Below are 12,238 nucleotides of genomic sequence, written 5' to 3' on the forward strand. Positions count from 1 at the left end.
AAATACCCATAAAAAGTATATACATAGAGACAGAAAGCATATTTCTATTTGCCAAGGAGTAGGGTAGGGAGGTAATGAAGACTGACAATGCACATGGTGTTCTCATCTGTGGTGATGGAAATATTCTAGAATTAGATAATGGTGATGGTTACATATTGGGGATGTACTTCATGCTACTGAATTTGATACTTTAAAATGGTTAAAATGGCGACATTTGTTGTGTATTTTGCCACAATAGAAGACCCATCTCATCATAAATTTAAGGATTTGTTCATACTTTCTCAATCTGTTCCACTGATCTACATGACTATCTTTGTACAAGATGCATACTGTTTTGATTGCTGTGGCTTGATGACTTCTGGAATAGGTATGATAAATCCTTCAACTGTTTTCCTTTTTCAAAATGTTTTGGCTATTTAAGGTGATATAAATGTATATTCCGCATACATTTTAAGATCAGCTTGTCAATTTCTACAGGAAATTCAGCTGAGATTTTGATAGATATTGGGCTCAATCTACAGATAAACTTGGGGAAGGTTGCCATACTGAGTCTCCCAACCCATGAACTATCTTTACTAAGTTTAAATTTTCTCAGCTATGTCTTATAATGTTTTAAGTAATTTTTAGTTTGCAGATCTTATTCATTTTTTATGGGATTTATCCCTAATGTTTTATTCTTTTGAAGGCTATTGTGTATCCAGTTGCTTTCTTAACTTCATTTTTGGAATTTTTGGTGCTAGTATGTACAAGTATAAGCGATATTTTGATGTTGATATTGTGTCCTGTTGGCCTTGCTAAATTTATGGGTCTAGTGGCTTTTTTGTGTCTGTGCTTTACTTGTTATTTTCTCCATACAGGATGATCTGTGAATAAATAAAGCTTTATTTCTTCCTTTCCAATTCGGATGGATTTGTCAGGGTAGGGGGCTTATTCCATTTGCTCAAACTTCCACTGCAATGATGAATAGAAATGGCAAGAGTAGACACCATGCATTGTTCCCAATATTAGGAACATTCTTTCACCATTAAATATTATGTGCAATGAGGTTTTTTATAGACTATTTGCCAGAAGAATGAGTTCCTAACAATTTCAATGTTCTTAAAAGATTTTAAAATCATGAATGGGTACTGAATTTCACCAAATCCATGTTTTAAATCTTTTGGAATGATTATGTATTACCCCTTTGTTCTATTAATATGAAGTATAACATTCACTGGTTTCCTGCCATGACCCCACCCAATTATAGCCCTCAGGATGCTCCCCTCCCCCAGCTTCTGGCCACCAGAGTCGGGTGAGCTCACCAACAGACCCTTTCCTCCAAGGGGGCACCACACCAGAAACAAGAGGCCTCTGTGTTTTTTTTTTTTTTATTGAACTAAAATAATTTTCTTTATTAACTTATATAGACACAAGATTTGACAACACTGAAAACAAGAACATTTCTCTGACCAGACTGCGCTGACTGGTGGAGAGTTCATCACACACAGAAAAGGGAAAGCTGTCTTATTCAAGTCGGTGATGGTGTAGAACCTCCACTGCCTGAAAAAGAGATTGCAAATAAAGTACACAGAGAGGAGAGCAGCAGAGGCCTAGTGAGGAGATGAGGAAGAGGTGGGAGAGCAGCAGCAGCAGCAAACTACTCAAGATCAACATGGTAAGAAAAATAGTGGCAGGAGCACGTGCTGAGGACGTGTCCCCGCCCCTCCCACAGCCAATACCTTTGGGGGCGGACAGCCCCAGCCAGAGCCCCATGGGGAGGGGGGATTCTCTGCAGGTGATGATGGGTCTCTAAGCCCGGGGCCCCTGAATCTCCAACATACTTTCTCCACTTTAGGAAGCGGCCTTCCAGGGCCCAGGCAGCTCCAACAGAGCTGGGAGCCTGGGGAGGACAGGATGCCCGTCCCCCAGAGCACACCCACTAAACAGCTCAGCACCGTCTGCATCGCACAGCCACTCATGTGTGCATAAACACTCACACACACGCATTCACACATGCACACTGACATGTACATTCACACCCACACACACACTCTCACACCAGTACCTTCACACACACACATCTGTGCACTCATACCCATACACTCATCCACACTTATACACCCACACATCCCCATGCTCACACTCAAGCCCTCATGCATGAACATGCAAATTCACACACACATCCCCACACTCACATGCACTCAACATGCGCACTCACACACAGGCACGCACATATTAAGTAAAGACCCTCCCTAGTGCCCTCCCCAGGTCCTCTCAGGCTGGCCCAGGAAGACGCTGCGGCTGGGGATCCAGTCACCCAGAGCGTGAGACCCGAACTTGAAAAGGGCACATTTACGCATCAACCCCAAGGAGGCCCCTGGTCCTGCGCTCCTCTCCTCCCCTGCAGCCCATGTCACAGTCTCTCAGAACTCCAGGGATGCAGTCCAAAGGCTGGCAGTCTCCCGGAAGTGGTCCTGGAGGGACACAGTTGGGGTGGAGGAGGGGCCACCAGGACCAGGGGTTTCCAGGCAACTTGGCACAAGGGAGGAAGCCATCAGCGCCCTTCCATCTGTGGGAATCTGCGGGGGGCATGTGGTAGCCTGGGTGCAGCCTCAGGCCTCGGGGTGAGGCAGGCAGAGCTCTTCAGCCGGGCCCTGGGTGGCTGAGAAGGGCACATGGTGTGAGGCTCAGCCCCTCTGTCCCAGGGGCAACCAGGCTGCTGTGGTTCTTAGTCCCAGGAACTGAGGACCAGGACCACGAGCAATCAGTGAGGGGGCAGATGTGGATGTGGGATGGGGGTGAGGGCCAGGGCCTCTCCCGGCTCCCCTCAGTGCCGCTCCTGGTGCACCAGTCAGCAGCACAGCAGGACCGCTGCAGGCCCATCCAGAGCAGATGCTCCTGTGTGATCCTAGCAGGAGGGACAGCCTGGAGACAGAGATATGGGGTCATGCGTGGGTCTCAGCTCCACGCCACCCACTTGTATCCCTTCCCTCCTATTACACTCGGCCCCAGGAGCCAGCCACCACCCCACCCAAACTGAGAGGCCTGTGCCACTCGACACCAAGGAACCCCTGGTTAAGCCTTGCGTGGGGCTTGGGTTAGGGTGGGGAGGTTTGTGTGTAAGGACCTTGCTCCCCAAGGGGGTTCTGGGATTCATCTCTCCTGTGACCATATCAGCTCAGACTGTCCCCCAGTTCTTCCCTGTAACTTGCTCTCACCTTCCCTGCCACGGGCCTCTCTCTCTCTCTAGATCTCTTGGGAGTCTGTGCTCCCCTCCCCCATCCCACTGTGCCAGATCTCCCAGAGACTGGGGTGCAGGTAGGCAGTGAAGACCCAGAGGCAGGTTCAGCTCCCCCACTTCTGATCTATGTCACAAGGGCAAATGTCTCCCTTCCCAGAGCCCAGCAGGTGGGGAGAACCTGCTCCACCAGAGTGTCTCTAGCTCCATCCTTCCTTCCCCATGCCAGTACTGGATCACCAGGCCACCCCTTCCCTCGGGCTCTCCACCTGGAAGGCCCTGCCTCTCCTCGAGGGGTCAGGCTCTTCTCTCGGGTGCTCCCCAGGCAACTCTAGGGTCAGGGGTGCCCCAGGCAGGGATTTGACTCTCTGGACAAGACCACAGAAGGGGCGGTTCACCTTCTATAAAACCAGTTCCTGCAAGAAAAACATGGGGACTTGAGAGCTGCCTCTTCACCCAGAGATGTCCCCATCTCCCCAGTTGTTGCCTACCCTACAAGCCTCTTCTCCATCTGCTCTCCCACCCCGGCCTGACAACTGCCCTCCATTCAAGGAGACCCCCACTTTCCCAAATCCTTTGGGACATAGGGGCTGCTTGAGGCTGTCCAGGACTGGAGCAGCACATTCTGTGGCACCAGGAGGGCACTGGTAGGAGGTGGAGGGAGCGTGGCTGAGATGGGGCAGGGCTGGGAGGAACATGTCTTTCCCTCTCTTCCCTGTCCCCTGATGCAAAGCTTTGGAGGGTGGAGAGGAACAAGAGAGACAACAGAACAGGCAGAGAGCAGTCCCACAGACCCGCCAGGAGGAAGTCTTGTGAAGGGCTGAGAAAGAGACAGACCTGGGCTTGGGCCAAGAGCACAACCATCCATCCAGGCTGCCTCTCGAGGGGTGGAGGACAAGGGGGCCAGCATCCTCTCTCTTCTAGGGCTTTCTCAGGGCCTCTCCAGGGCCATTTCCCTCCATTCCCCCGTGTTCAGGTGACACTACCGGAGCCATGGTCCGAGGTGATGGGCTGACCCTCCGAGATGCCCAGGAAATCGCCTCTCATCCCCAAGTTGTAAATATGACAAGGTTGTCCAGAGGGCCTGCGTGCACCCTGCCTTGCCTGCTCTCGGCTCGGCAGCTTTCCAGGCTGGCTTCCACGGGTCCCTTCCTCCCCCAAGCCCCCCAGGGGCTGGATATGTAGATGCCATAGCAACAGCCTCCCTCCAGCCCGCAAGTCCAGCCTCTGGTCTCCTACCTTTTTGGTCAGGGTCAATCATTCATGTTTCTAATGAAGAATTTCTTCCTTCTGCTCCCTCCTTCGGCTAAAGTGAAACAACAGGTTGGCTGCACTCAGATAATTTCCTTGAGTTTGATGGAAAGGGCCCGTTTTGAGAGTTTCAGTGCAGTTTGTCACCAGCCACGAAGTGGCTGGCGAGGGCTGGGGCTTCAGGACTGCGAGGTCGTTTCCGTACCCTGCATGTATCACCGTGATTTTCCTTGCCCACTGTTGTCTCAGGATCTTTCATTGTGGCCTTTCCTAATACTTCGCATCCTGATGGTTGTATCTCTAATGTAGGAAGAGATACAGGTGGGTCATTTTCAGGGTCATTTTTGAGCTTTAACCCTGTTGGAATAAACAGAAGAATCAGCCATCTGTTTCCCGGAACAAGAAAACTGTCGGCATGGAAGAAAAATCAATACTGACAGCTTTTTAAAAATACAGGAACAAGGGATTTTTGGTCCAATCTGGACAAAATGGCACAGACCCATTTTTCCCTGGACTTCCTTTCTGGGCACAACTACAAATCCATTTAAGAATGCAAGATACAATGAACAGAGAATTCTATAAAGTGGTAAGAGGAAGGCAAAATGGGTTGGGACTCCAGGACTAGAAGAGTAACACAGTAGGTATCTTACATCTCCACATCCAAAAATGTAGGCCACCCAGATCTCGTGTTTTCCAAATCTCAACTGAGCAACAGAAGGCTGCCTCAGTAGGCTAACTCTATCCACAATTGGAAATGGGAAACCGTCTGACAACATCAGAACTCCAATCGGAGACATCAGATTTGTCATGCAGAACTAGCAAGATGGACCTAGCTAACCAGCCACTAGCAGCCGGCCCCAGGAAGCCTCTTCATCCCTAAGGGTCAGAGGTTCCCACTGAGAGACACTCTAGCCTAAGTAAAGATCTTCCTCATTCCTCACTCTCTGGCAGCATGAGCAGGAGCACATGGGAATCCCAGCAGTACCACATAAATCGAGGAGACCAAAATAATACCATAAAGGCTCTGAAAATTAAGCTGTCACTAGACACATATTCCACAAAGTAGAAAAGAACTTACATGCTAAACTAAAACACAGTGACTGCCCATTAAAATATTTAAATAGGACTCAGACTCTCCTAACATAATAGACAAAATGATCAGGATACAAAAAAACAGATCACAAATCACACAGAACACCTAGAACCAAAAAAAAAAAAAAAAACAAAACACAACTTGAGTGAGAAAAAGCAATCTGACAAAAATGGAATCAGATTGGTAATCAAAACCACAAAGGCAACAGAAAAATTTTAAATATATGGGAACAAATGGAAATATACTTCTAAATAATCCATGATTCAAAGAGAAAGTCTCAAGGGAAATTTAAAAATACATACTTAAATGAAAATGAAATTATATAATATAATCAAAATATGTGGAATGCAGCTATAGGAATGCTCAGAGGAAAATGTATAGCCCTAAAGGCACACAACAGAAAAGAGGAAAGCTCTCAAATAAATAATCTACGTTTCTACCTGAAGAAGCTAGAATAAAAGGAAAATAAAAATTGAAGGAATAATAAAGATGACAGCAAAAATTAAACAAAAAACTTGCTCCTCAAAAATTAATAGAACTGATAAACCTGTATTAACTTAGGCAAAAATGAAAGAAGATGCAAACCATCCATATCAGGAAGGAACTGGGTCTATCACTACACGTTCTGCAGCAATTAGAGATAATAAGGGAATACTATCAGCAACTTATGTTCACAAATGTTAAAAGTTAGGGGGAAATGGGTAAATTTCTCAAAATCTACAAACTACCAGAATTCAACCAGTGTGAAATAGATAATCTGAATAGCACTCTGAAAATTAAAACTTGAACTCATAATTAAAAAGCTGCCAAAACAGACATCTCCAGATTCATATATAGTGTTACTGGAGCATTCTACAAAATATCTATACAATTAACACCACTTTTATATCATCTCTTCCAGAAAAGAAGAACTATTACCCAAATCATTTCATAAGGCCAGTAATTACCCTGGTAACAAAATCACACAAAGACAGTACTCAGAAGGAAAACTACAGACTAACATCTCCCATGAACTTCAACACGAAAATCCTCAACAAAATATTGGCAAGCTGAATGTAACAGTATGTAAGCATTATATACCGTGATCAAGTAGGATTTCCATATTTGAAATCAACCAACATAACCCACCATATATCAACAAGCTTTGAAAGATCATAATCCCATTGACTGACACAGAAAAGTATTTGACAAACCCTACATCCATTAACGATAAAAAAAACTCAAGAGAGACGTCCCTGGTGGACCAGTGGCTAAGACTCCACATTCCCAATACAAGCGGCCCAGGTTCAATTCCTGGTCAGGGAACTAGATACCGAAAGGACGCAACGAAGAATTTGTATGCCACAACTAAGTGTTCACACACTTCAACTAAAGAGATCCCGAGTGCTGCAATGAAGACCCAGCACAGCCAAAAATAAATAAATAAAACCCTAGGAAAGTTAGGAATTATTATCAACCTGATAAAGTATCAATAAAAACCCTGCACGAACATCACATGTAAAAGTGAAAGACATAACGTTTCCATGATAAAACTGAGAAGAAGGCAAGGATGTTTGCTCTCACCATTCATATTCAACATTGTACCAGAAGTTGGACCTACTGCAACAAGGCAACAAATAAATAAAGAAATAAAAAGCACTGTAGATCATGTGACTATGTATAAAAACCCCAAGAAATTTACCAAAAAACGCCTTCCTAGAACTCATAAGCAAGTTCAGTAGGGTCACAGGATAAAAGAAGAAAACATAAAATTAGAGGCAGACCTATATAAAAACACTGAATATTTGTTTTAACAAAAATTTAAAATAATACCATTTACAGTTATGCCAATGAAAATTAAATGCTCCTGCATATGCTTGGCAAACATGTAGAGGATCTGCACACTGAAAATTATAAAAAGTAGATGAATAACTATACTCTAACACAAACATAGATAAAATAAATTTTTTTCTCTATCAGAAAGTTGGTGATGGGACTTCCCTGGTGGTCCAGTGGTTAAGAATCCACCTTCCAATGCAGGGGACTCAGGTCTGATCCCTGGTTGGGGAACTAAAATCCCACATGCCCCAGGGCAATGAAGCTAGCACCCTGCAACTAGAGAGAGCCCTCGAGCTCTAACTAGGGAGGCTGCACACCACAGTAAAGACCCAGTGTAGCCAAAATAGATAAGTAGATAACATTTTTTAAATGATGAAAGAAATCAAAGAAAACTTGAAAAACATACTGTGTTCATTGTTTGGAAAAATCAACACAGTAAAGAGATCATTCCTCCTCAAATTCACATATAGTTTCATGTTATTTCTAGCAAAATTCCAAAAAAGTTTCTTATAGATAAGCGTATTCTAAACTTTACATGGAAAGGGACAGGCCCTAGCATAGCTTAAAATAAAATTGATCTTGACAAAATACAGTGGGAAGAAAGACTCACACATAACTCGATGGAACAAAACAGATACACAAGTATGCCCAACTGATTTTGACCAAAGTGCAAAAGCAATTCAATGGAGGAAGGCCAGCCTTTTCAATAAACAAGGCTGAAGCAACTGGACCTACACAAGCAAAAACACAAATGAGCTTCAATCTAAATTTCATATCTTATATAGAATCTACTCAATATGAATCACAGACTTAAATGCAAACTTAAAAAACTTTTAGGAAAAACATAGAAAATTTTAGGGATCTATGGCTAGCCCTGATAGCAAAGATAACCGGTAAAAAGAAAAGTGAAAAACTGGGCATCAAAATAAAAAACTTATTCTGTGGAAACCCATGGGAAGAGGATAAAAGGAAAAATATACAGACTTGGGGAAACTACTTGCAAACCATATACGCTAGAAAGCACTACAATCTATACAAGAACTCTCAAAATTCAACACTTAAAAAACAACCAAATGAAAACCATGGCAAAGGCCGTTTCACTGAAGATAATATAAAGATGGCAAATAAGCACATGAAAAACTACATCATCATCAGCTATTAGCGAAATGCAAGTCCAAGCCACAATGAGATAACATTACATACTTAACAGAAAGCCAAAAAATTTTTAAGTGGTAATACTATTAAACAATGGCAAGAATGTGGAGAAAGGATCACATCCATTGCTGGCCAGGAAGGTCAAATAATGCAGCCACTCTAAAAACCAGTTTAGCATTCAACATCTAATTACCATATGAAATGGCAATTTCACTCTTTCACTCTCTATCCCAGAGAAACGCAAACTTACCATCTCTACACAAAATTCTGTACAGGAATGTTCATGGCAGCTTTATTCACAATAGCCCCAGACTGAAGACAGCAAAAATATCTTTCAATCGTTTATCAATATTACAGAACACTTCTCAGCAGTAAAAATGAATGAACTACTGATACACACAATAACTTAGATGAATTTCCAGGGAATTATTGTGAAGGAGAAAAGTTAATCTCCCAAAGCTCTATTTTTGAAATGACAAAATTTTTGAAAACTGTAAGCAGATCAGTGGTTGGCACAGGTTGGTGATGAGGTAGGGTGTGGGAGGGAAGGGTGTGTTGTTGTATTGATAAAAGGGCAACAGGAAGGATCCTTGTGGTAATGGATCTGCATTGGGGTGGTGAATATACAAACCTCCACGTGATCAAATCTTATATAACTAAATACATACACACCCACCAATGAATACAAGGAAAATCAAAGTATGAATAAGGTCAGTGGACTGTACCCATTTTATTATCCTGGTTGTGACGTCATGTACGTTTGCAAAAGTTATCACTGAGGGAAAATGGGTAAAGCGTATATGGGTTCTTTGAATTACATTTTAAATATGCTTGTGAATCTACAAGTCAGTCAATAAAGAGGTTAATTTTTAAAAATATAGAGGAACAAAATCTTAAAATTGTTAAGCCTTTATAAAGGCTCCTATTAAGGAATTTTCTCCTCTTCCTATATGTACGTTTACCTCAAAGAGACTCACCAAGAATGTCCTCGAACTCTTAGGGACGTTGGGTCTGTGGTTCTTGCCCTTGTGCTAAACAGATCACTTTAAGTTTAGGGTGCAATGATAACGCTCTGAGAATAAAACTTGGAGGTCATGGACTGCCATCTAAATTCCAGACTATTTTCAGAAAAAGCGAATAACTCTCTATACTTTTATTTACTCCAAACATTTAAATGGGCAGAATCTTAAACTCAGTATCTTCTTTATATTCTACCGTGGCTGTGGCTGGATGTACAATGAGGAAGCTAGGAACTAACCCTAAGGACACATGGAAACGTCGTGGGACAGGAGTCTTGTGGTATTCCAGCAGACCTGGTTAGAGATGAGGCGGCGGAGACCAGGATGGTAAGAGCAGAAGAGGTTGAGACATGGTTGTATTCAGGAGCTATTTTGAAGACAGAGTTAAGAGTACTCGCTCCCTGATTGGCTGGGGGGTAGGGGATAACCAAAGGACTGGAAAAAAGGATAACTGAGAGTTTTGGGGCCTGAACACCTGGGTAAACTGTGCTTTCTACTGACATGGAAAAGATCTGGCAAGAGTGGGCTTGCAGGGTAGGGCAAGAGTATGATAGATCAAGCAGTCTACTTAGGAGAAAGAGGTGTATTTGTAAAAAGCTCTCCAGGTGATCTGGATCTGCCTTCCCCCTCCCCTCACACCATCAAGCTGAGAACCAACCCACTGCTGGGACACTCTCACAGGTGTGCATTTTCCATGAACTGAGGATGTAACAGATTGCTCAATTGCTGTACAAAGGAAAGGAAGACTCTTTACCTACAGAGGCGACATCCTCATAGAGTTCCTGCATTACATCAAGGTAGAGGGTCTTCTCATCAGGGGTCATTATTTTCCATTCTTCCTCGGAAAAATACAAGGCCACATCTGCAAATGTCAATGGACTCTAGAGAAGAGAGTAAGTTGTAGTTCAGTACTCGCTACAACAGAAGCTGTCCTATCACTCATTTCTGAATTACATGGGAGGCCAGTTACCAAAAAAGTTAAGAGAAGATTCAAGGGAAAAGGAGTGAGATGACAGGAAAGGTGCCCAAGAGATCAGTACACGGCTTGGGAGGTGCCCAATCCCACAGCGCCAATCCTAGTTGCCTAGGGAACACCCTGGGCTAATGTGCCTCAGAGCATCTGCTGTGTAAGGCAGGATCATGGGCAGCAGAGAAAAGCAGACAAGGCCACATTCAGGCTGCCTGAAAACGCTTGTAAAGTACAGCTCACCTGGGACATAGGCAAGGTGAGCTTAGATGCCAACTTGCAGCTTGGGGTGCTTTTCTCCTCAGAAAAGGTTGGACTCTCTTCAGCAGGCACAGCTGTGGGGAAGGAGCCAGAAAAAAAATATATTTTTTCTGTTTATGAATACCCCAAACCAACTTCTACAGTTTAGGACTCCCTCAGTAAAGACAGCTCACCTTCACGTGTGTGTGTGCACACACGAGCTCACACATGTGCACCACAAGTGGCCTTCTCATAAATTAGAACCAAAAAGCCACCACTCCATAGAACTGGTTCCCAGTTTTCATTAAATGAAAGGAAATCCACTGCTTTTCCTCTCATTAAAGAAAATGTTCACTGAGCTAGGCAAGCATTAGAGGTGTTTGAAAATTAAAACCTTGGTGGGAAACATGGGAGATTTCTTTTATCACTTTTTTCCTGGTGTACAATTCTCTTCCCATTCTGCCACTGACAGCCCATTTCTGATCCCAATTTCTCCTCTAACTTCTAATGGTGAGATGACCCCCCTGCCTTGTCCCTGCTCTACCTTCTTCTCCCCTCTCAAATTTCTATAGAGAAAGGTCCACATTGTGAATACCAGGGTTCTGTGGTTTGGATGCTTCTGTACCCCAGAATGGCCTTCACCTTCACCCACCACAGACCTACTGTACTCTCACTAGAAACACATCCTAACTGAAAGCATGACTGGGCACCTGGAAAATTCCCATGCAATGCTCCCTGAACCAATTACTATCACAGCTCCCAGGAGAATATAATGATGATGAAACTCCTCACCTCCTTTATCCACAGGCTGGCTTTCTTTGTGAGTATTCCAGCCCGGATCCTGCAGTACTTGGTATATATTCGAACATGCTTCCTGGAACACACCCACTGGCTGGGGCTCTGCTGGCTTCCACTTAAAGCCTGGGGCCACTGCTGTTCCTCCCAAGAGCGCTGTGTCATTTCCCAGTTGATGGGTTGTGACCTAAAAATAACCCCCATCCTCATTAGAAAAGAGCTTTTGGTTTTGGGGTGGTGATGGAAGAACAAATAAGAGTAGAGTCCAGGTTTGGGGAGCAGTAAGGAAATTTTTAAAAATGAAGAGATATTGCGCCACGATTTTCTCACAAAGAACTGTACACATGATCTGGGAAAATCAGATTAAAATGAGAGAAGCTATGACTTGCTTGCCTCCACACCTCCTTGGACAGTCACAGCTCAGGCCAAGAGCAGGGTAGGGGTAGGCTGCCTGTTCTCTCACTGCCTCCAATCTCTTGCTTTCTAGACTTGGATCCTTGCTTTAGTGGACTTTGATTTTCTAGTTTCCTCTAAAGAATAAGAAAATGAATAAAAGAGGGTTTTCTGTCAGGTGGATTTTCCAATCCTCCCACGTCCAGGGAACAATTTCATGGAGAAAGGGGATGCAGCGGAGGAAAAAATGGGGAAAGAGCTGGATTCAACTTTCTGCCATATACTTCAGG

At 44.0% G+C, this 12,238-nt stretch overlaps 1 protein-coding gene across 1 annotated transcript in view; it reads right to left on the minus strand.

Annotated features, from left to right (window-relative positions):
* Window positions 1–1,384: 1,384 nt before the first annotated feature.
* Window positions 1,385–12,238, minus strand: part of LOC147341337 (zinc finger protein 75D-like) — a 35,064-nt gene continuing 24,210 nt past the window's right edge. The window contains exons 3-7 of the mRNA XM_086389190.1: window positions 11,553–11,742; window positions 10,764–10,855; window positions 10,308–10,434; window positions 4,457–4,825; window positions 1,385–1,539 (exon numbers count right to left, since the gene is read on the minus strand). Of these exons, the coding sequence (XP_086245316.1) occupies window positions 4,599–4,825; window positions 10,308–10,434; window positions 10,764–10,855; window positions 11,553–11,742 (636 nt within the window). The 3' untranslated portion in view covers window positions 1,385–1,539; window positions 4,457–4,598. The remainder of the gene's footprint in view (window positions 1,540–4,456; window positions 4,826–10,307; window positions 10,435–10,763; window positions 10,856–11,552; window positions 11,743–12,238) is intronic.

This window comes from Bos grunniens, chromosome X (assembly GCF_055505025.1).
Source record: "Bos grunniens cultivar Pamir isolate PY7600 chromosome X, Bosgru_T2T1.0, whole genome shotgun sequence".
NCBI lineage: Eukaryota > Metazoa > Chordata > Mammalia > Artiodactyla > Bovidae > Bos > Bos grunniens.